The 25,186-nt window shown below is 40.2% G+C and overlaps 1 protein-coding gene across 43 annotated transcripts in view; it reads left to right on the top strand.

The window, feature by feature from the left end:
• NRCAM (neuronal cell adhesion molecule) overlaps positions 1–25,186 on the top strand; it is a 319,153-nt gene that overhangs the window by 238,220 nt on the left and 55,747 nt on the right. For 34 of the 43 annotated variants that reach the window (XM_021063526.1, XM_021063559.1, XM_021063541.1 and 31 more), the window contains 6 exons: positions 1,387–1,509; positions 5,551–5,721; positions 6,442–6,498; positions 8,276–8,387; positions 11,110–11,294; positions 13,638–13,769. In XM_021063526.1, the coding sequence (XP_020919185.1) occupies positions 1,387–1,509; positions 5,551–5,721; positions 6,442–6,498; positions 8,276–8,387; positions 11,110–11,294; positions 13,638–13,769 (780 nt within the window). The remainder of the gene's footprint in view (positions 1–1,386; positions 1,510–5,550; positions 5,722–6,441; positions 6,499–8,275; positions 8,388–11,109; positions 11,295–13,637; positions 13,770–25,186) is intronic. The other 9 variants (XM_021063566.1, XM_021063563.1, XM_021063562.1 and 6 more) reach the window with 1 other exon arrangement.

Genomic DNA, 25,186 nt, shown 5'->3' with positions numbered 1-25,186 from the left:
TGAACAAAAAAGAAATTTAAAAATTACTCACAAATCTTTTAATTTGAGGAAATTACCATTATTTCTATTTTTTTGGCCATACCTGCGGCATGCAAAAATTCCAGGGCCAGTCAAATGCACACCATAGCTGACACCCAAGCCACAGCAGTCACAGTGCTAAATCCTTCACCTGCTGTGCCACCAGGGAACTCCTATTCTTTCTGTTTTTACCTAGGCAAATATGTACACACACATGTTTAAAACCAGTTCATTGAGAAGTACTATTTTTATAACTTTTTCTGGCTTTAGATAAGTCATATATGTATACTTTTATATTAATCATTTTTATCTTTTTTTGATTGAAGTATAGTTGATTTACAATGTTTCTTCAAGTTCTATTTTACATTAAAGTGACCCAATCACACACATTTCCCTTAAGTATCCTTATGCAATATCTAACACTGTTTAGTATTCAAAGGTGTGTGTGTACAATTATTTAACAAATCATTTGGCTATAAGTCTTTTTCATTCTTTTGTGAAGAGCATGCTTGTAGCAAAATTATAAATATCAGCAACAACAACAACAAAAGACAATAAGACAAAAAAAAAAAAAAAAAAAAAAAGGAGTTCCCGTGGTGGCGCAGTGGTTAACGAATCCGACTAGGAACCATGAGGTTGCAGGTTCGGTCCCTGCCCTTGCTCAGTGGGTTAACGATCCGGCGTTGCCGTGAGCTGTGGTGTAGGTTGCAGACGCGGCTCGGATCCCGCGTTGCTGTGGCTCTGGCGTAGGCCGGTGGCTACAGCTCCGATTCGACCCCTAGCCTGGGAACCTCCATATGCCGCGGGAGCGGCCCAAGAAATAGCAACAACAACAACAAAAGACAATAAGACAAAAAAAAAAAATTGTAAATATCTTCTTAAGGATTTATTGAATATAAATTCTTAGAGATGGAGTTGCTGATCCAGAATTTATACTAGTCATGTCTTAATTTTCCTTCTTTAAATTGAAATATAGTTAATTTATCATATTGTGTTAGTTTCAAGTGTACAGCAAAGTGACTCGGTTATACATATATATATTTTTTTCAAATTCTTTTCCCTTATAGATTATTACAAGATACTGAGTATAGTTCCCTGTGCTATGCAATAGGTCTTTGTTGGTTACCTATTTTTTATATAGTAGTACGTGTGTGTATACGTTAATCTCAAACTCCTAATTTACTCCCCCTCCCCGCTTTTAATGTCATTTTTTTAACACTGTATTTTTTAAAAAAATTTTGTTGTTGTCTACATATATATAAATTCTGAGCTACTCTTTCGCTAAAATTTTGGTTTGTATTTATTTCTAGTGTTTTCTTAATGTTCCAACGCAGAAGTAACTTAGACGTTATTATTTTCTTTCATGAGGGTCACCATTATGGACCAAAGAAAAACTCGAACCAATGACACTTCGAAGTGGCCAGTCTTTGGTACTTCCCTGCAGACCTCCCATGGGGTTACCACCGCCTATCATCTTCTGGATGGATAATTGTAAGTTTTCAAAATATGAGCTTGCTTTCCTCAAGAGGCTTATGATTATTGGCTGACCCAATCAAGGATCACCTCTTGTGGTTCCTAAGATGTGTATAAACTGTTTTAGATACGCTCGCTCGGGCAGATAAATCGCATATTAGTCATTTACTCTGGTTTCTTGAGCACCTGCTATGTACCAGGTGTCTCTCTGAATAAATCAGACTGTCAGAGAAAGGGTCAGGGACGTTCATGCGCTCCGTGTGAAGGGCTTTGACTGTGGCTCTCAATGAGGTAGGTAGACATTGAAGGAGGGGCTTCACCTGAAACAGAACAAGGAGTAAGCACATCACTTTGGTTCATGTGTGGAGACTAGAGGGGATGAAAGGGAGAGGAGGGCAGCCTGCTAGGAGACCAGTGCTGTGGTCTGAGCAAGAGTTGATGGAAACTCAGACTCGGGTAGGGCCCGGGCCCCGCAGGGATGATGAAGGAGAAGGAAGTGGTTGAAGGATGCTGTCAGCTGCAGGTACCGGGCCCAGGAGAGGAGAGGGTGTCAGGTATTGGGCAGAGTACGTGAGACGTGTCAGATTTCAGATAGTAGATCCTCCAGCAGTTAGTGGGGTCAGGGTGGGGGCATGAGAGAAAGGAAACAAGGGTAACGACAAAGTCTCAGACTGAACAACTGGTAAAATGGAGTTGCCATTTCTAGCAACAGTGGAAGCCCAGAGAGAGAAGGAAATCAAGCCACTGGGGACATGTTATGTCTTTTCATTCAGTTTTTGTTTTTTTTTTAATCCCCAACAACAGCTTATATCAATTGGGCATTTACTAAGTACCAGTCTCTTTGGTAAAGACGTTACCAAGGCTGTCTCATCCCTCTAGTTTTCTTTTTGGCTGTGCCTGTGGTATACAGAAGTTCCCGAGCCAGGGATTTAACCTGTGCCACAGAAGTGACAATGCTGGATCCTTAACCTCTAGGCCACCAGGGAACTCCCACCATCTATTTTTACAACAGTCCTCCCGGGAAGCATCTCAGGTGATTCTTTCCACTTTTTCGATGAGGAAACTGAGGCACAGAGAAATGCAGTGACATGGGTCCACCCCATCCCTATCCTGAGGGGATCTCTGTTGCTCTGTCTCTCCCACCCTTCCAATCCTCTTGCACTGTTAAGATTAGCATGTTCCCTTGGAGGTGGCATGGTTCTGCTTGGAAACTAGGAACCAGGGTTTTGGATGTGAGAGGCCTGCGAGGCATCCTTGTGGAGATGCTCTGGCCTGCGAGGCATCCTTGTGGAGATGCTCTGCAGGAGTCAGCAGGAAGGAGTCAGAAGAAAGATTCGGGACCCCTGCCAGCAATGCCCATCATGTGCACGTCAGTGCAGAGATGCTTCTAAGAGTGAGGGGCTGGGTGAGAGAACTGAGGGGGAGAGTGCAAGTGGTGAAGAGCAAAGCCTGGCACTGACACCAGCAGCCTCCAGGGGCCGAGAACTTAGGGAGAAACCAGGAAAGCAGATGAGAAGGAGCACTCACTGCAGTAAGAAGAAAAACAAGGAGAGAGCGTGTCCCCGGGACGAAGGGAAGAAAAAGTGTCAAATGCTGCTAACAGATCAGATGACCTCCGATCTAACCGAGAAATGACTATTGAACTTGGCAACACAGTGGTCGTGGTCACTGTTGACCTTGACAAGGGTCACTTGGGCAGAATGGTGGGAGTGGCTGCAAAATATTTGTAGGGAATAAATATATTCTATTCTCTGTGATATGATTTCCTCTGAAATCACAAGCTGTCCACCTTACAAAAGGTAAAATTCAGCTCTCACGTTTAATTTCCATTTTTGACTCTTCTTATAGCAAAGCGCTCAGAGAAAAGAGATGAAAAATAAATACACAGATGAGCAAAGATATTTTTCCCCGTTGTTACATAACAGCTTTTGCAGATTTTGAAAGAATAAGTACCAAAGCCAATGTAAAAGTGGTGTGTGTGGTTGAGAATAACAGTATCCAAATGTCACTGCCAAAATGAGGCCCAGGATTTGGTCCTTGGATCTTATTTAGAAATGACTTTTCTACTTAATAAATGGACATATACACATAAAGTCTCAGAGTCATCTGCATATGTAATTAATTTTCTTTCCTATTGCGCTGCTGGCTATGTCATTTACGTACATTTTAGGCTGTTGGCAAAGCCTCCGGAACTTTCACGTGAAATAACATCTGGAGTATGGGAAAAAATTCAGATCTGTATGGCATTCTTCTGACAAAATGACATTATCAAGTTATTCCTATCTGCATACATTTTTTTCCCCAGTGTAATGCAAAGGCACTCAGCAGGCAGAGCGATACGGCCTTCATAAAATCCCTTCCTCTTTCAGCTGATCTCCCAACACCCATTAGTAAGAGAATACACCAGAGGAAATGGAAGAGAGTATATGTATGCTCAGCTTTAACCCTTTGCATTCATTCAACAAATGTGCATTATTTTTCTGAGTTCTTTTTGAAAAGAACGCTTTGCCTTACTAATGGCTTAAAACCGTGAATTTACTACCATCAGCCAAACCTCCATCTTGACCAAGAACTTGGCGAAAAGATAGGTAACCAGCATCCTTTACAAGGTCTGGCTCTACCTTTCCCTGCCTTTTCTTGCCTAAGGGAGATGCAGGCTTTTTTTTTTTTTTTTTTTTTTTTTTTTAAGTGTAGTTGATTTACAGTGTTGTGCCAATTTCTGCTGTACAGCATAGTCACCCCCATATACATACACACACACACACACACACACATATATATGTATATATATATATATGTGTGTGTGTGTGTATACACATATATATGTATATATATATATATACATACACACATGCTTCTAACCAGCATTGTGCATTTCGAGACACATTAGCCAGGGCACCTGCTGTAGGACAAGCATAGTTGGTCCACTCAGTCGGGAGAACTGGGAGGTGTGATGTTGCCTAATTCTCTCACCTTAGAGCTAAAGAGTTCCCCCAGTGAAGGCTCTGTGACCTGGGTCAGAAGCTTCACAAGGCATGCTAGCCAGCCAAGTGTAATTTCACATGGAGATCAGTGGTCCCATCCCCTGGATCCTTCATCTGCTTAGATAATCTCCCTCCATGCCTGGGGCTGGACAGTTCCTTGGATCTGAGGAGACGTCAGTTGCTGAACTGACGTCAGTTGCTGAACTGCAAAGTCAGAGTGCTGCTGAGTCCTAATTCACTTGATTAGGGAGTCCCTGTTAGGGGCCAGCTGCATTTTCAGTGCTCCAACAGTAGGGAGAGCAGATGACAGTCTCTGACCCTCCTGGAATTTAAATTCTAGTGCGGGAAGATGGGTTATTATCCACATACATGACAGGTAAAATATATTGTTTGTTAGGAGGTGATGAGTAGTAACTCAGGAAAGAGAAAGTAGAGGAGGTGAGGGAGGCTGGGTGTCGGGGGGCCTCTGAGGGGCACGTCTGCCGCCTTAGGTAGTGTCATCTTTGCACCCTGTTGTTAATTGCCTGTTGGCGGCCTGATTCCCCAATCAGACCATGAGCTCGGACAGGGCAGGGACCCTGGTCCACCAGACACCTCACCCAGGACCTAGCCCATCACAGTTAGCTGCTTCCACAGTATTTAGGATCTGACCGTGGATGTAGGCGCACCCCAAGTCCATAGCCTTACAAGCTTCCTTAGTACATGTTCTAAAATATGGGTGTATATGTGAGTAACAACTAGGGTTGAACTTAAATATTAGGAAAAGTCTTTTGGTAAAACATTTTGGGGTTTATGCTTGCCTCCAAAAACCCTTCACTGGACAGCTCTCATCTCACCTCTGCCCCTTCTCCAGAGAAATTAACCTCGGGCAGATACAATTAGAGTTTTCATACATATGTTTTTTGGGTTTTTTTATACTGTTACTTGCTTTTACTCAAAGAGCTTTAGAAAGGAAAAAAAAAATATTCAAGGGAAGTTCATGGGACTATTTACTAGTAGATACATTTATCTTGCTAATTGGAAAAGTGGCCACTTTGTGATGGAACTATCTCGATATCTCTCTGCCTTTCTCCAGCCTTTCAAAGACTTCCACAGAGTGAGAGAGTGTCCCAGGGTCTGAATGGAGATCTTTATTTTTCCAACGTTCTCCCAGAGGATGCCCGCGAAGACTACATCTGTTACGCCAGATTCAATCACACTCAGACCATACAGCAGAAGCAGCCTATTTCTGTGAAAGTGACTTCGGGTAAGAGTTCCGTTTCCAGAAACTCTGTTGCAGTGTTGTTTGCAAATATAGTAATGATTAAATACTACTAACTTTGAAGGAGACAGGTTCGTTGATTAGGAAAGTACCGGTGAATAGTCACCAAAGTGTTGGCGTATGTATTAGAAGAAGCTTGCCCCAAAATGAAAATACATAAATAAATGAAATAAATTTTAAAAAGGAGTTCCCTGGTGGCTCAGCAGATTAGGGATCCAGCATTGTCACTGCCGTAGCTCTGATTCCTGCTGTGGCGCGAGCTGGATCCCTGGCTCAGGAACTTCCGCATGCTGCAGATACAGCCAAAATTTTTTTTTAATTAATAAGTAAATAAAAAGAAGGTGCTTGCATACCCTAAATACTGAATTTTACACTTTTTGCTTTTATTACCACTATTGTTTCCATGAAAACTTTCCGAATCTCCTTGATGGTGATCTGCGCATTTGCAGGTGCTCATGTTCCACTGTACCTTTAATTGGCAGCCCTGCAGCATCAGTTAAATCACATATTACTGATGGGGGGGTGGCTGAGTGAATTAATGGGATAGTCATGAACAATGTAAAAACACTGTTTTCACTTGTTAGGGAGGGCCTTTGGTCAGCATAGCTGTATATGTTTGCTTTTGTTGCCCAAGACTTTTTTTTTTTTTTTACAATCCCCTCTCCCCTCCTTTTTGCATTCTTCATAATATTCTGTTTATTTCAGTGGATGAATTGAATGACACTATAGCTGCTAATTTGAGTGACACTGAGTTTTATGGTGGTGAGTTATGGTGATTGTAACTGATATTTCTCCTTCATTGTAGAATTTAGTGCACTAACTTCACCTCCATGACTGTTTAACCGTATTTCTTTATGAAATTCCTAGTTACATGTTTAATGCCACTAGAATCAATGTATGTTTCATATGCGATTTAGCTGTGGATTTTCAAACATGTCACTAAAACATGTTCTGTGTTGTATACATAGTACTGAAAGTTCTTATAACTGTTTCCATGCAAAGAACCATTCCACACGACTTAGAAAAAAATCTTTCATGTATGTTCAGAATTATATTTTTTGTTTTTGTCTTGCTCACAAACTTTTCTCATGAACTAAATAGACATTGGCATGGTGCATTAGCCTGCTAGAATACTAATTTCTTAAAGCTTTCGTAGCTTTAGCAACTAACATTAAATGGATTTGATAGTAAATCATCCTAATTCCCATCTCTTTTCACATGACCTTATCAATGTCATATAATTAGCAATAGAATTTCTCTTTGTTTTCTTTAACTCCAAGTCACTCTCTTCAGTGGAAGTCATCTTGTTAAAAACAGAGCATTTAGCCTCATTCTTTTAAACAGAAAAAAATTCGATTTCCTTAGGGAAATGTGGCTCTCAAGTATAGACTCTATCAGTGAAAATTATGGGTTCTGGATATGGGGTCATCTTAATTATCCATAAGGCAGAATGTCTGCCATATTAATTTTTATACTCTTGGGACAGGAAGTAAAAAGCATTCAGGTAGGATCAGTGATCAGAGTAGACATACCACAACTCTTGCCATACATACTTTTATTTTATCTTATTTATTTTATGTTAAAATACTCCTGAAAAATGTGTGCCTCAAAATCATTCCCCAAGTGATTTCAGAGGGGTAAGATTTTTTTCCACAATCTTTAAAATCTAAGGAAAATTCTAATTTGTCTCCAGTAAGACCTTCTCTGGTCTTCAGTTTTTTCCTTCTAAGAAATGAGAATAATTCACACATGGCCTTTTCATTCAGTTTTTATGAGCATCGGATAGATAATACATTAAAGTGTTGAACACTCTAAGGGGCTCTAAAAACCTTCCTATGATAGGATTTCTACTCTAAGTTTTTCTGAGAGGCCATCAGAGGGTAAGGCCACATTTAGTCAAGGTCTCCATCAACATGAAAGTAGCCTGTTGAACTCTCCCTGCCATCTTTGACTAGAGCCCTCTTGATTTGCCATTGAGGCAACAGATTTCAGTTTATTGAACACCCTTCATTTTTGGCGCACTGTTTATCAGACCTTGGTTAGTCACTTTCCAGTTGTGTTTTGTTTTGCATAAATCTTGCAGTTTGGGGATCTTGCTGTGTTAGGCAGTCACCCCTGCTATAGTCGTACGTCTTAGAAAAACCTAACATCTTCCAGCAGAGAGTTCTTTACACATTGACCTGAGCACTCATCTTAAGGGATGGATTGTTTGACCACATGATTTTCCTCTGTATATCTACCGTTTGAAAATTTGCCAACCCACCCCAAATTCATAGAAACCTAACCCAAATCAGGGAAAGGTACAAAAGGAAAATAGTCCTTTCTCATTAGTGCTTATGCAGCCAAAGTTGCTTCTACTTCTGGCTAACAGAGTGAGTGATGGCTCTTTGTAAGGCGAAGAATATGTATGTGTAGTTTAACAGATTTCACAATCGATGTTAAATGGTTTTGAAAAGGGATTAGGTTTTTAGACAGGGAAGTGTGCTTCTAGAAATCCATATTCCTAACTCTGAATGCATATTGATTTTCCTCTTTGCAGCTAAACCACATAGAGAGAGGCCGCCAACATTTTTAACTCCAGAAGGCAACGCAAGTCGTAAAGAGGAGTTAAGAGGCAATGTCCTTTCACTCGAGTGCATTGCAGAAGGGCTGTGAGTTAACTCTTCCTGTCTTGATGTCTGTTTTTTATTCAAACATGAGAGATTGGTAGAGAGACAATAATATCATAGGAAGAGTCCGTGTCTCATGCTGGTTGCATCAAGCATCAAGAGAAACTTGATAATTACTTGAATAAGAGGTGGTATAAATTTCATATTATGAAAATATTTTTTAATATAACAGTGTTCCTTTTGATATAAGCATCAGTAAGTAATCACCTTATGACTGCTATGGTTATAATTAAGGTTATTGTTTTAGCTGCTCTTGTGTACCAAACCACCTCAAAATTTAATAGCTTAAAACCAGTAGCTGTTTGTCACCGATCCTTTGCCCACAGATCTGCAGGGCAGTTGTGCTGAAACAGGTCAGATCTGACTGATATTGCCAAGCCTGCTTATGCCTCTACCAGGTGACTCAGCTGTGGGTTCACAGCTATGGGTCTGCTGGCTACTAGCAGGGCTCTGGAGCGGTGGGCCCTGAGTTTCTCACATCTTTCCAGCAGTGTAGCCCCAGCTTTTTCTCCTTACAGGAAAAAGCACACACGGCCTCTCAGGGCATAGCCTAGGATGTGGCACACTGTCCCTTCCCCTACTTCCTGGTGGCCAGTCTTTGCAGCCGCCTTATCTTTACACACCTCAAAGGCAATGGCACTCCCCAGAACCCACGTGCCTTTGACTAGAGTCGCAGGGAGGCCTTGGCCTCGATGCAAGAACAGCTATTACATTAGGTACATGTAGAGGCAAGCTTCTACAGAGTTCCTTCTTTTGCCTGGCACAGAGCAGGTACTACTGATCTGGCACATGTGCTGAAAACAGTGAATGGAATCTCGGAAGCATGCCATCTTCTGTGCTGTTCTTGACCTGGCGACTCAGTGGTCTCACATTCCTTCCCAAAATTGGTCTCCAGGAGTAACGTTACTTCTGGGGACACGGGGAGGCCTCTGCTGGCCATGTCAGGAAGTCGCCTTCCACATTCCTCAGTTCATCATCCGTTTATGTCTGTTCGGTTTGGGGGGCTTTTTAATTAAGGTGTAGTTGAATGAAAATGTGCGTATTTCTTTGTTTAAAGTTTTATTTCTTTGGTGGTGTGGCTATTATTTGTTTGTTTAAGGTTACGCTGGTGGCATATGGAAATTCCCAGGCTAGGGGTCAAATCAGAGCTGTAGCTGCCAGCCTATATCACAGCTGCAGCACCGTGAGATCTGAGCCATGTCTGCAACCTACACCACAGCTCATGGCAATGCTGGATCCTTAACCCGTGGAGCAGGGCCAGGGATCGAACCTATATCCTCTCGAATACTAGTTGGGTTCATTACCTTTGAGCCATGAGAGGAACTCCTGCTGTGCCAATTTCTGATATACAGCAAAGTGACCCAGTCATATATGTATACATATGTATGTGTGTATGTATAGATATATATTCTTTTTATCATGTTATCTCCCATCACGATCTATCCCAAGAGACTGGATATGGTTCCCTGTGCTGTACAGCAGGACCTCATTGCCCATTCATTTTAAATGCAATAATTTGCATCTACTAACCCCAAACTCCCAGTCTATCCCTCTCCCTCCCTCCTCCCTCTTGGCAACCACAGGTTCTCTCTGTCTGTAAGTCTGTTTCGGTTTCATACATAGGTTCATTTGTGCTGTATTTTAGATTCCACATCAATTTTTTTTTTCAACCAAGCGAACACAAACAGTTCTACAATCAATGAATCCCACTTTCATGTCTAACGATAGCTGTTGTGATCATTCTGAGAGGCCTGGACCTTTTTTTTTTTTTTTTTTAATCTTTATCTTCCCAACACCCAACTCAGTGTTTGGTCCATAGTTTAGTGCTAGGTAATTGTGTTAAATGGATTTTTATTTTATCCTCATGAAAACCTTCTCAAGTCACCAGCTCAAAGCAAACATTTTTATCCCCATTAAGGCAACTGAGAAAACAGAGGCCCCAAAAAGGTCTGGGATCCAAGAACAGAGAGCAATTTAAGGATAAGATTGGGATTTTGAAGCAGACCTTGTAACTCCAAGCCTATGTCTGGCTTTTCACCTATCTCTGTGTTTCATGATTTAATAAGAAACACAGGTGAGAAATTAGGTAACCCATGAGTTGGGCCTACTTATATCCACGGGTATAATATTTTTAAACATCACTAATAATGAAATTAAAGCGAGAGCACTGTTCCTCTAATCATTCACTCAAGCTGTTATGAGATAGGGAGGGTCTTCCTTTGATATGGAAATGTATGTAAAAGTTCTTGGACACACACATGTCTATCAGCTCTTTCTTTGGCATTTTTAACTCTAGCTGATGAAAAATTTATAACTCGCTATCATTAATTTCATGGTATTTCTTTTGATTGACATAGTCCCTTCCTGCAAAATTTTCCAAGAGTGCCTCCTCGATCAGAACCTGGAAGAAAATAATTAGGTCCCTTTAGTGAAGTACGTCTTCCTGGGGTTCTCACTGCCTCCCTGAGGTCAGAGTTCACAGTGTGCCATAAACCAGCAGACTTCACTGTTCCCGTTAGCCATGCTCACTTACAGACTTAAATGTAAGGTTTTGAGCATTACTTATAAAATGTATAAATAATGTCAATGTATTTATTCCTCATGATCTTTATATTTGTTACAAGCACACATGCAAAGGCATCCTCAAAAGTGGTGAGATGACCTTCTTTTTTTGGGTAACATTCTTATTTATTTATCTTATCAGGCCAACCCCAATCATTTACTGGATCAAAGAAGATGGAACACTCCCCATCAACCGAACATTTTATAGGAACTTTAAGAAAACTCTGCAGATCATTCAGGTTACAGAAGCAGACTCTGGAAATTACCAGTGTATAGCCAAAAATACGCTAGGAGCCATCCATCATACCATTTCGGTCACCGTTAAAGGTATGTCATTGTCAAAAATACATGGCTCTTGCCTACCAGGTGTTTTGAGAGGCCCTAAATCTTCAGTTAAATATGCCTTTGATTTATATGCTTCAGTAATTGCAATGTACATTTATATCCATATTCATGGCACCTTGAATCGCTTCTCATGGCTATTTATAGTGCATTTAAATCAGGTTAAAAATTCACTCCCTCAAATCTTCCTTATAGAAGAATTCCAGTTCATAAACGTGGGAAGAATGAAGGAAATAGAAAAATCACCATTAGCATCCCTCAGTTATAGTTGCTGTAGGCAAGAGCCAGTGATGAACACTAAGATTATTTTAAGGAGAAGCAGGCTATTTGCATAGCCTCAAAGCATTTCTTCTCCCTCCACCCCCCTAAAAATTAATTACTGGAGCGGTTTTAACATATTCTTCACTCCTTATCCCTTAAGGAAATGGAGCTTAATTGCCCTACCCTTGAATGAGTTTGGACGTAAGTGACTCCTAACAAAGGCAGGAAAATGGTAACTTTACAGTGGAGAAACCTGTCAGACATGATGCTAACCAAGCGATCAAGGTTAACATAATTAGCGAGATGCCGTGTTGGTACCATTTACTCCCAGATATGATGCACGTAGAAATCTCCATCCCCCAAAACCTCAGCTGAATCGTGAGAAAACATCAGACAAACTCAAGTTGAAAGATGTTCTACATTAGAGGTTACCAGTGGGGAGAGAGAAGGGGGAGGGCAAAAAAACGGGTAGGAGATTAAGAGGCACAAACTGTGATGTATAAAAGAAGCTATAAGGATATATTGTATAACATGGGGAATGTCGCCAGTATTTGATAACTGTAAATGGAGTATAACCTTAAAAAAGAAGTAATTGTGATGATACGGATGATGGTGGTTAGATGATGATTATAACCTAGAAATTCAGAATTCTTCACTAAATTTGACGTTAAGTGGAAAATCTTTGTTCCACTTAAAACCTTCGCATTGATCTATATAGGATTAAATAGCCACTAGTATAAACATTTTCTAGGAATGAGAGCATGTTAAAAATATTTCACAAAACATTTTGGTTACAGAGAAGAAGTGGAAAACATACCTTAGGAGAAATATGAAGGTTAATCAAGTTAGTAAGTTTGATTTATCCCTGAAAGTATTCTGATGAGTTCTCCTTTATAAATTTGGAAGGATATTCAAAGAAAAAACTCTTTAAGTCAAAAAAAGAGGTAATAGAGAACTTATTTATAGAGTTGGGGTAATAATTAATATTGATATCTAACACTTATGGCTGAAACTGGCATCTATGTTCAGTTTCTCTGTTTCTGATAATGATGAAAAGATGAGGTTCGCTGTTAAAAAAAAAAAAGCTGTAGGTTGTTAAAAAAAAAAGATTTTCTACAAAGTATCTGATTATTATACTCTTTAAAAATTTCAGGTTCATGAGGAAGTTCCCATGTGGTGCAGTGGGTTAAGGATCCAGCATTGCTGCCGCTGTGGCACAGGTTGCAACTGCAGTGTGGGTTCAGTCTGTGGCTTGGGAACTTCCACATACAGCAAAAAAAAAAAAAAAAAGTGTCTCAGGTTCATGAAAAGCAAGGAAGAACAGAGAAACTGGCTGATTGGAGGAAACTAAGTGATCTTGGGGTAGAAATAAGATATTAGTGGAAGAACTGTGTGGAGTTGAGTGGCTGGTATTGTACCAAGGTTGAGTTCTTGTTTTAATAACTATACCATGGTCATGTTAGATGTTAACATTAGAGAAAGTTGGGTGAAGGACCGAGAGGAACACTCTAACTTGGCAAATTTTCAAAAATTCAAAGCTTTAAAAATTGCTTCGCGGAGTTCCCTGGTGGCTCAGTGGGTAAGGATCCACTGTTATCACTACTATGGCTCAGGTTCAACCCCTGGCCTGAGAACTTTTGCATGCCACAGGTGCAGCCAAAAAAAACTGTTATTTTCCAACTTTATAATTGTATGCATTCTCTGGGGCTTAAAAGTTAAATTCATGTTTTCTAGCCCTACCTATGCTTGTAAATTGCTCTACAGCCTTAGAGAAATCTGTTACCTCTTTGATCTCTGATTAATTTAGTATAGAATGAAATGAAGGTATTTGAATCAAAGGCTCTAGAAATAAGACATTGATGTCAGTGAGTCATTTTAAACATTCTTTTGAAAATCTGAATGATTCGTTGGAGCATTGCTTATAAATCTGTTCACTCTAAAAAATAAATTAACAGATGTTTTGCAATTATTTATTTTGTTATTGAGATAGTTCAGTATACTAAGTTTGCTAGAAAAACTTATTTGATTCAAATTTTGTGTGTGTGTGTTTTCCCTTTCTTCATGAAGCGGCTCCATACTGGATCATAGCACCTCAGAATCTTGTGCTGTCCCCTGGAGAGGACGGGACCCTGATCTGCAGAGCTAATGGCAACCCCAAGCCCAGAATTAGCTGGTTATCAAACGGCGTCCCGATAGAAAGTAAGTTTCCTTGATTGGCTCCAATTGCAGTATGTTTTCAGAGCAGAGCGACATCTACGCAGAGAACAAATGGTGATGAAAAATTACTTAGGTTAAGGACAGAGGCCACATGTAAGTTAAACAGAAACACCAAATGACCTTTATGTTTTATTTGTATTTACCTTTAGATGTAATTTATTATCACATTATTATGCTGTCAGCATAACGGTATGTGCTGCCTGGAACTTGGTGAGATTTCCTCTGTTTTCTACGTGGATCATAGGAAGAATGACAGGGGGAGATATAAGCAGGACTGAAAAGTTCAGACTATCTTCTTGGTTCAAAATGCCTGGTGGTATGTGGACTCACAGGAGTGGGAGGAGATGGGTGGGGAGCTTAGGAATAGAGGCAGTGGATATGACAAGAGTAGGAAGTATGGCTGTCTTAACTTTTTAAATTTTTAATGGAATATAGTTAACTCACGAAGTTGTGTTAATATCAGGCAAACAGCAAAGGAAATCAGATTCCTTCTCAGATTCTTTTCCCAAACAAGCTACCTCTCAGTACTGAGTAAATTTCCCTATGCTGTACAGTAGGTTCCCACTACCCATATCTTCTACATGTAATAATGTGTATATATCAGTCCCAACCCAGGAATTTATCTCTGCCCTCTCTATGCTTCCCCTTTGGTGAACATAAGTTTGGTTTCAAAATCTTGGAGTCTGTCTCTGTTTTTGAAAGTTCTATTATATCCTTCCTATGAAATCAATTAGTATTAGTGACCTCAATGTCCAGCAACAGAAGATTGGATAAAGAATATGTTTTAATTTTTTTAATTTGATGAATTTTCTTATATTTATAGTTGTACAACCATCACACAACCTAATTTTAGAACATTTCCATCGCAAACCCCCAATCCATCCCTCCCCACAACCTGTCTATTTTGGTAACCATAACTTTTTCAAACTCTGTTAAACAGAGATACCAAATTACCTTTAGATTTTAATTTTATTACCTTTAAAAGTCTATTTCTGTTCTGCAAATAAGTTCACTATACTCTTTTTTTAGATTCCACATATAAATGATAGCATATGACATTTGTGTCTCACTGTCTAACTTCACTTAGCATGATAATTTCTAGGTCTATCTATGTTGCTGTGAATGCCATTATTTCGTTCTTTTTTTATGGGTGAGTAATATTTCATTGTATATATGTACCACATCTTTATCCAATCCTCTGTTTAGGTTTCTTCCATATCTTGGCTATTGTATATAGTGCTGCAATGAACATTGGGGTACATGTATCTTTTCGAATCATGGTATTCTTTGGATAGATACTGAGGAATTGGATTGCCAGATCATATGGTAATTTTATTTTTAGTTTTTTGAGGAATCTCCATACTGTTTTCCATAGTGGTTGCACCAATTTACATTCCCATCAACAGTATAAGACAGTTCCCTTTTCTCCACACCCTCTCCAGCTTTTACTGTTTGTAGACTTTTTGATGATGGCCATTCTGGCTGGTGTAAGTTGGTACCTCATAGTAGTTTTGATTTGCATTTCTCTAATAATTAGTGACATTGAATATCTTTTCATATGTGTTTTTGGACATATATACCTCTTCTTTGGAGAATTGTCTCTTTAAATCTTCTGCCCATTTTTTGATTTTTTTTGTTTGTTTTTTGTTTTTTGTATTGAGCCATAGGATGTTTATATATTTTGGAGAATTAATTCCTTGTCAGTTGCTTCATTGGCAAATATTTTCTCCCATTTTTTGGGGGAGTCTTTTCATTTTATTTAGGGTTTCCTTTGCTGTACAGAAACTTTTAAGTTTAATTAGGTCCAGTTTGTTTATTTTTGTTTTTTATTGTCATTACTCATGGACGTGAATCTGAGAAAATATAGCTGTGGTTTATGTTGGAGAGTGTTTGGCCTATGTTTTCCTCTAAAAGTTTTATAGTATCCAGTCTTATATTTAGGTATTTAATCCATTTCGAGTTTATTTTTGTGCATGGTGTTGGAGAGTATTCTGATTTCATTCCTTTACAGTAGCTGTCCAGTTTTCCCAGTACCATTTATTGAAGGCACTGTCTTTTCTCCATTTGTATAGTCTTGCCTTCTTTGTCATAGATCAGTTGACCATAGGTGGATTAAATTCTGGGTTTTCTGTCCTGTTCCACTGATCTATAGTGCTGTCTTTTCCCAGTACCATACCTGTTCCACTGATCTGTAGTTCTGTCTTTTCCCAGTGCCATACACTTTTGATGACTATAGCTTTACAGTATAGTCTGGACTCAGGGAGACTGATTCCTTCACCTCCATTTTTCTTTCTCAGGATAGCTTTGACTATTCTGGGTTTTTTGTGCTTCAAAACTTTAAAATATTTTGTTCTAGTTCTGTGAAAAATGCCATTGGTAATTTGATAGCAATTGCATTTAATCTATAGGTTGCCTTTGGTAGTATAGTCATTTTGACAATATAGATTCTTCTCATCCAAGAGCATGGTATAGCTTTCCATCTTTCTGTGTCATCTTTGATGTTTTTCTTTGGTGTCTTATAATTTTCAGAGTACAGGACTTTTGTCTCTTTAGGTAGGTTTTTTCCTTGGTATTTTATTTTTGATAAGATGGTAAATGAGACTGTTTCCCTAATTTCTCTCTCTAATGTTGCTTTGTTGGTAGAAATACAATAGATTTCTGTGTATTAATTTTGTATCCTGCAACTTAACTAAATTCATTAATGAGCTCTATCAGTTTTCTGGTAGTATCTTCAGGATTTTCTAGGTATAGTATCATGTCATCTGCAAACAATAATAGCTTTGCTACTTCCTTTTCAGTTTGGATTCCTTTTATTTCTTTCTCTTCTCTGATGGCCATGGCTAGAACTTCCAAAACTATGTTGATAGAAGTGGTGAGAGCAGACAGCTTTGTCTTGTTCCTGATCTCAGCAAGAATTCTTTTAGCTTTTCACCATTGAGAATGATGTTAGCTGTGGCTTTGTCATATATGGGCTTTATTATGTTGAAACAAGTTCCCTCTATGCCTACTTTCTGGAGGATTTTTATCAGAAATGAGTGTTGTGTTTTGTCAACAGCTTTTTCTGTGTCTTTTGAGAGGATCATATGGTTTTTATTCTTCAGTTTGTTAATGCAGTGTATCATACTGATCTATTTGTGGATATTGAAAAATCCTTGCATTCCTGGGATAAATCCCTCTTGATCCATGGTGTACAATCCTTTTAATGTATTGTTGGATTAGGTTTGCTAGTATTTTATTGAGGATATTTGCACCTATTTTCATCAGTGATAGTGACCTGTAATTTTCTTTTTGTGTGGTATCTTTGGTTTTAGTATCAGGGTGATGGTGGCCTCATGGAATTAGTTTGGGAATGTCCCTTCCTCTGAAGTTTTTTGGAATAATTCAGAAGGATAAGTGTTAGCTCCTCTCTAAATTTTTAATGGAATTCATCTGTGAAGCCATCTGGTCCTGGACTTTTGTTTGTTGGAAGTTTTTTAATCACAATTTCAATTTCAGTACTTGTGATTGGTCCCATTCATCTTTTCCATTTCATCTTGGTTTAGTCTTGGAAGATTGTACTTTTCTAAGAATTTGTCCATTTCTTCTAGGTTGTCCATTTTATTGGCATATAGTTGCTTGTAGTAGTCTCTTATGATCCTTTGTATTTCTGTGATATCCATTGTAACTTCTTTTTTATTTCTGATTTTGATTTGAGTTCTCTTTTTTTCTTGATGAGTCTGGCTAAGGGTTTATCAATTTTGTTGATCTTTACAAAGAACCAGCTTTTCATTTCATTCATCTTTTCTGTAGTTTTCTTCATTTCTGTTTCATTTATTTCTGCTCTAATCATTATGATTTCTTTACTCCCACTAACTTTGGGTTTTGTCTGTTTTTCTCTCTCTAGTTGCTTTAGTTGTAAAGTTAGGTTGTTTGTTTGAGATTTTTCTTGTTTCCTGAGGTAGGCTTGTATTGCTCTAAACTTCCCTCTTAACACTGCTTTTGCTGCATCCCATAGGTTTTGGAGTGTTGTGTCTTTGTTGTCATTTTCTTCTAGGTATTTTTAAATTTCCTCTTTGACTTCTTCAGTGATCCATTGGTTGTTTAGTATCATGTTGTTTAGTATTCATGTGTTTGTGTTTTTCGCAGGTTTTTTGTTGTTAATTTCCAGTCTTATAGTGTTATGGTTGGAAAAGATGCTTGATATGATTTCAGTTTTTTTAAATTTACTGAGGTTTGCTTTGTGACCCAGAATATGATCTAGCCTAGAGAATGTCCCATGTGCAATTGAGAAGGATGTGTATTCTGCTGCTTTTGGATGGAATGTTCTATAAATATCTATTAAGTACATTTGGTCTAATGCATCATCAAAGGCCTGTGTTTCCGTGTTGATTTTCTGTCTAGATGAACTGTCCATTGCTGTAAGTGGGGTGTTAAAGTCCTCCGCTATTATTGTGTTATTGTTTATTTCTCCTTTAAGTCTATGAGCAGTTGCCTTGTATATTGAGGTAATCCTATGTTGGATGAAAATATATTTACAATTGTTGTATCTTCTTCTTGGATTGATCCTTTGATAATATGTAATGTCCTTCTATGTCTCTTATCATTTTCTTTAAGGTCTATTTTGTATGATATGAGTATTGCTACTCCAACTTTCTTTTGATTTCTGTTTGTGTGGAATATTTTCTTCCATCCTCTCACTTTCAGTTTATGTGTCCCTAGAACTGAAGCAGGTTTCTTGAAGACAGACTATTTATGTGTCTTGTTTTTGTATCCATTAAGCCAGTCTATGTCTTTTGATTGGAGCATTTAGTCCATTTACATTTCAGATGACTATTGATATATATGCTCTTATTGCCGTTTTGTTAATTGTTTTGGATTTGTTTGTGTTGGTCTTTTTCATTCCCTTCTTCTCTTATTCTCACCTCTGTCTTTAGTGTTGAATTTGAGTTGATTTTTCTTATTTGTGTGTGTATCTATTGTAGATTTTTGATTTGCAGTTTGAAGTTTTGATACAGATTGTTTTAAGTTTCTGGTCTCTTGACTGCAAATAAATCTCCAGTATCCTGCATTTGTCCCTTCCTCTTCTCACAATTTCTAGTGTTGGTAGCATATTTGTGTGTAGATGATTTGCTACCTTTACTGTGTATATGCCTTTATTGGTGAGCCTTGTCATTGTAACATTTTCTGTTTCTAGTTGTGGCCTTTTCTTTTCTACCTAGAGAAATTCCTTTCATATTTGTTGTAAAGTTGGTTTAGTAGTGCTGAATTACTTTACCTTTTGCTTGTCTGTAAAGCTTTTGATTTCTCCTTCAAATCTGAATGAGTGGGTAGAGTAACCTTGGTTGGAGGTTTTTTCCTTTCATCACTTTAAGTATATTGTGCCAGTCCCTTCTGGCCTACAGAGATTTTGCTGAAAAGTCAGCCAATAACCTTATTGGGGTTCCCTTGTATGTTATTTTTTTCTTTTCCCTAGCTACTTTAAGTATTTCCTGTTTGTCTTTAATTTTGGTCAGTTTGATCAATATGTGTCTCAGAGTGTTCCTCCTTGGATTTATTTTATAATTATCAGGTATTAATTGTGCTTCCTGAATTTGAGTGAGTTTTTCCTTTCCTATGTTAGGGAGGTTTTTGGCTATTATCTCTTCAGATATTTTCTCTGGCCCTTTCTCTCTCTCATCTCCTTCTCGCATGCCTATAATGTGGATGTTGGTGCATTTAAAGTTGTCCCAGAGTTCTCTTAGACTGTCTTCTTTTCTTTTCCATCTTTTTCATTCTTTTCAGTTCCATGTCAGTGATTTCCACCAGTCTGTCTTCCACCTTGCTTATTCAATCTTCTGCTCCTATATTCTGTTGGTTCTTTCTAGCATTTTCTTAATTTCAGTTATTGTATTTTCCATCTCTGCTTGCTTAATCTTTAAATCTTCTATTTCATCCTTCAGCGTTTCTTGAAATTTATAAAATTTTACGTCCAGTTTAGTTCTAAGATCTGAATCATCTTACTCTCATTAGTCTAAAGTCTTTTTCATAAAGGTTGCTAATCACTTAGCTGTTTTTCTGTATTTTTTTTTTCTTGTTTCTTCATCTGGATCATAATTCTCTGCCTTTTCATTTTGAGTAGATTTTTTACGTGGTCACCTTTTTGCAGACAATAGAGCTGTAGCCTCTCTTGCTTCTGATGTCTGTCCCCTTGTGGCTGAAGTTGGTATGAGGTCTTGCTGCAGGCTTCCTAATGGAAAGAACTGGTGCCTGCCAACTGGTAGGTAGCACTGATTCTTAGCCTTCTGGTGGGTTGGGCTTTGTCTCTGGGTGTGATTAGAGGTGCTGTATGCCTAGGAGTTCTTTAGGCAGCTTGTTTGCTAATGAGTAGGGCTATGTTCCCACTTGGTTTATCGTTTGGCCTGGAGCTTATCAGCCCTGTTAGGTGGAGACAGATTTTTCCAAAATGGCCACCTCTGGGTGAGTTCAGGCTGATCATTATTCTTAAGACTTTATCCTCCAATGTCCTTGCCATGCAATGAGCCACAGTCACTCCCTTTTCCCAGGAGATCCTCCAAGAACGACAGGCTGGTCTGACCCAGATTGCTATGGAGTCTCTGCTTTGCCCTGGGAACCAGTGTATGTGATAGTCTGTGTGTGCCCTTCAAGTGCTGAGTCTCTGTTTCTCCCAATCCTATGGCATTCACTTGCACAATCTCTGCTGGCCCTCAATGCCAGATGCCCTGGAGTCTCCTCCTCCCAAGGCCAGACCCCCAGGCGTGGGAACCTGACATGGGGCTTGGAACTCTCACTTCCATGGGTGAGCCTCTGTGATATAGCTACTTTCTAGTCTGTGGACTGTCCACCTGGTGGGTATGGGGTTGCTTATATCATGTAATCGCCCCTCCTACCGTCTGGATATGGCTTCTTATTTGTCTTTTGCTATAGGGTATCCTTTTTTGGTGTTTCCAGTCTATTTTGTTGATGGTTATTCAGCAGTTGGTTGTAATTTTGTTGTTTTCATGAGAGCAGGTGAGCTCCAGTCCTTCTGTTCTGCCATCTTAATCCTGTCTCAGAAGATGTCTTCATTTAAAGAGGTTTTCATCCTAAGTATAGTTCAGATGTTCCCAAGTTCTCCAGTCTTCAGAGGTGACTATCCCATTTAAAACCCAAGGATGAACACATCCTCTGACCTCGGTTGTATGCTGGACACGCTCCATCTTTGACCAGTTTTCCCTTTCTGAGTCTCGCTGAGGTCATCTTTAAGCAATATTCACAAGGTCCTAACTGCCAGTTGTCACCTCTTCATCCACCTTCCCTGGACCACCTTCACTCCACCAACTTCTCCAAGCAGTCCCCCTCCCCCCACCCAAATGTGGCCACAGGCCCTTCATCAGTCTTCTAAATCACAGCAAAGACCAGTTTTATAAAATTTTGTTAGAGGCTTGAGGATAACAGAAAAGCATTAAAGCAAAGAAAAAAAGAAAACTTAAAACAGATATTGCATCTCCCTGCTCCTAGATTCCTAAGCCATGGCCATCCCCAGAGAGCCCACTGCTTCTTCTTTTCCTGGATCCCACCCACCACCAGAATATTTGGACATTTTTCCCTTCTTGGAGTTCAGACCTTCTTTTCGACCCAGAGACAGAGAGAATCAGTTTCTGTTTAAAACCCAGCCCCAGGCTCACCCTCCCAGTCATTGGCATAATAATCTGCAAAAAAAAAATGGAGTTCCCGCATGGCTCAGTGGTTAACGAATCCGACTAGGAACCATGAGGTTGTGGGTTTGATCCCTGGCCTTGCTCAGTGGGTTAGGGATCCGGCGTTGCCATGAGCTGTGGTGTAGGTTGCAGATGCGGCTCAGATCCCATGTTGCTGTGGCTGTGGTGTAGGCCGGCGGCTACAGCTCTGATTCGACCCCTAGCCTGGGAACCTCCATATGCCGTGGGAGCGGCCCAAGAAAATGGCAAAAAGACAAAAATATATATATATATATATATATTTTTTTTTTTTTTTTACCCACAATAATGACCTTCAGGAGTATGATGGAGAAAAGCCTGGCTTCTCACTGACTCCAAGCCATAATCAAAAATTGGTTCTAGGAGATGGCGCTGTGGTGAAATGGGATTGGCTGTTTCTCTGGAGCATTGGGACACAGATTTGATTTCTGGCCCTGCACAGTGCGTTGAGGATCCAGTGTTGCCACAGCTGCATCTTAGATCTTGACTGTGGGCTCAGATCTGATCCCTGGCCCCGGGGAACTCCATATGCTGCAGGGTGGCCAAAAAAGAAAAAAAAAAAAAAAGTTTCTTCTCTGACATAACCTAAAGGTCCACTCAACTGGCTTTCCTAAAGTAGTCTTCACCCTAAGATGGATCTAAAAACTGCTGACAGTTTTTAAATGGCACATGTCCCTGCTTCTCACTATCACAGTCTTATGGCAGCAGGTCTAGACAGAGTGAGAGACCCAGGTCCATGGGTTTATTAGGAGTTTGTGTAACACAACACCGTACTTACCAGATCCTTGAAAACAGACAGCCTGTGTTGACTGTAAAAGCGAATATGTTTCTGGAAGAACACACATACTAAGGAAGCCAGCAAATCGGGTTCGGAGAGAACCATTCCCAATTTTAACTATGCTCAGGACCAGGAAGAACCGCAGTGAGTGCTTGGTGGTTGTGCATTGGGAAGCTGTTAGCACTCTCAGAGGCACGTGAGTGAAAACTGAGAAAGAGTGGACCAACGCCCAGAACTGAAAAAATAAGTTTTCTGGTAGAGTGTCTGATTTTCTTAGGAACGCGTTCAGAAATGGCAGTAAAGGATGGAGTGTGCTTAGCGCTTTGGCACCGTGTTTTGCCTCCCGGAGTTTCCCTGCTGCTTTAGAGATGGTAGCCCAGCCCCTGAGGTTGGACCTCAGTGAAACTGACAAGTGGGAGGGGTCCCCATCCTAGTTGCTCAGCAGGAAAGACAAGGAACCAGGGAATGTTGAAAAGATAAACACCCTCAAGCTCGGCAGCCAAAATGCAGTCATAAGCAGGGAAAAGTGAGATGCAGGTGAGTCGGGGCACACAGATGAGCGGAGATAAAACAAGGATGCTCATCTTTCCTCCTGATTCGCTCAGTTTGTAAAACTTCCAAACCCGGCACAGGTGGTGTCTGTCAGGGAACCCTGTCGCTTCAGCTGTATTAAGGGCTTTGAACTTCTAGTAAAATAAGATTCAAGAATGTAATGTCCAGCACAGGGAATAGAGACATTCTTTTATAATTTTACATGGAATATAATCTATGAAGTATTGAATATCATGTTGTACACCTGAAACTAATATTGTAGGTCACCTAGACTTAAAAAAGAAGCTTTGAAACTGCACTCATAGACATTCCCTTTTTTGTTTATTAGATTAGTTTATTTTCTCTATATACTAGGTAATTGGGGTGATTTTTTTTTCAATGTACATCTATATTTCTCTTTTGACAGTGTGCTGTACTTTCATGGCTTTGGGGGGTATTTAAAATTTTGTATTGTTACACAATCTGTGACAGTCATAATTGTAATGTTTTTATATACTTACACACTTGAATTATCCCTTGGATAAAATCTATGAACATTTTAAATTTTAGCGCATTTTGAAAATGACACTCTAAGAAAGGTATATCAGTTTGCATGTCCTCCAATAGAGTATGTGGCATAGACATTCCCCACCCTCCCCTTTTTTTTTTTTTGCTTTTTAGGGCCCCACTCAAGGCATATGGAGGTTCCCAGACTATGTCCTCGACCTACACCACAGTTCACGGCAACACCGGATCCCTGGCCAGGGTTTGAACCCACATCCTCATGGATGCTAGTCAGTTTCTTTTGCTCTGAACCACGATGGGAACTCCTAGACACTCCCCTTTAAATGAAATATTTTGAGGGAGGATCCACTGTGAAAGGCCTGTTTGTTGGGGAGCAGGGTGAAGGATAACAGTCCTTGGAGACAAGAGGAACCTGTCTGCTGTAACCGCAGGTCATCTGATTGGGTCCAGAGCGGAAAACAGAACAAAATCGCTCAAATCAGGTTCCAAATCAGTTCATTTCTTCTGTTCCCAAAGTGTTTGTTAAGTCCATTCTGGAAGGAAAACAGAAGGCTGAGCAGAGCCAGGGTCAGAGTTTTACAGTGCCTACAGATGCGGGGTCCCTCAGCCTCTGGTGTGCCTCTCAGCGGTCACTCTGGTGGATGAGCAAGAAGAAGAACATTATATGGCCTGGCCACAAAGCCAGGGGCCCCGGCCACCAGACCGCTGCACAGTGCTGGGAGCTGGTGCTGTATGTTATGCGGAGGTGATGAGAAGCCTTCCTGGAAGGCATCTTCTTCCACATCAGGAGGCCAAGTGCATGGATTACTGTTTGCAATCTCAGAACTGAAAGGTGATGGGCTCGAGGCACCTGGTGGGGACCGTCCTTGCTCTCTGCACGATGGCCCAGCAGGAGCACTGCTACTCTCCGCCCCCACCTTCAGCAGCTGGGCCATCTGCAGCTTTGCTGAGTGGCTTCTTGGCTAGCCACTAAGCCTTTTTTTTTTTTTTTTAAATGGTTATTTTACTGAAGTAAAGTTGATTTACCATGTTGTGTTAATTTCTGGTGTAGAGCAAAGCGATTCAGTTATGCATATTCTTTTTCATATTCTTTTCCTTTATAGTTTATCATAGGATAGTGAATATAGCTATTACAGTAGGACCTTGTTGTTTACCCACTTTCTATGTCATAGTTGGCATCTGCTCATCCCAAACCCCACCCCACCCCCACTATCCTCCCCCTTGGCAACCACAAGTCTATTGTCTATGAGTCTATTTCTGTTCCAAAGATGTGTTCATTTGTATACACTAACTCTTAAACAACTGAGTCACAGTGAACCCTACATGCCCCCACCTGTGTTGACCTCCTCGGATCCAAGATAAAGAGTAAATGCCAAAGAAAACTCTGAACATCGATAGAAGTTCCAGGAGCCTCATGCCTCTCCCCATGGCCACCCTCCTTGATGGTTAACCTGTGAATTCAGAGACCTCTAAACAGAACTGCCTTTGAGGTTTGAGGACCATTCTGGACCCAAGAGACTGGGGCTTGATTATTGGCTGCAGTTGGCTGAGTTTGCAGCCCACGGATGCTTTCAATGATGACAGGGCACAGAGGAGGGATGGCAGAGAGGCAGGGGTAGATGAGAGGGAGCAGAATCTGCTGCAGTGTAGAGAGGCACAGAATTGGCCTGGTGAGGATTCCTAGCCTTCCAAGGGGCTAAAGCAGACCCCAGAAGTAAGCTGGGAGCGCAAGCTGCCTTGCTCATACCTAAGAGACTTCAGTAACTGTGGCTGGACCAGTTGCTAAGGGGCAGGGGCAGAAAACGGCTGTGCTTCTGCAGGATGACTGTGCAGCCTCTCCTCCAGCTGCCACCCAACAGAGATATCATCAG

This window comes from Sus scrofa, chromosome 9, assembly GCF_000003025.6.
Source record: "Sus scrofa isolate TJ Tabasco breed Duroc chromosome 9, Sscrofa11.1, whole genome shotgun sequence".
In the NCBI taxonomy this organism is placed as follows: domain Eukaryota; kingdom Metazoa; phylum Chordata; class Mammalia; order Artiodactyla; family Suidae; genus Sus; species Sus scrofa.
This window is presented reverse-complemented; position numbering and strand designations above follow the sequence as displayed.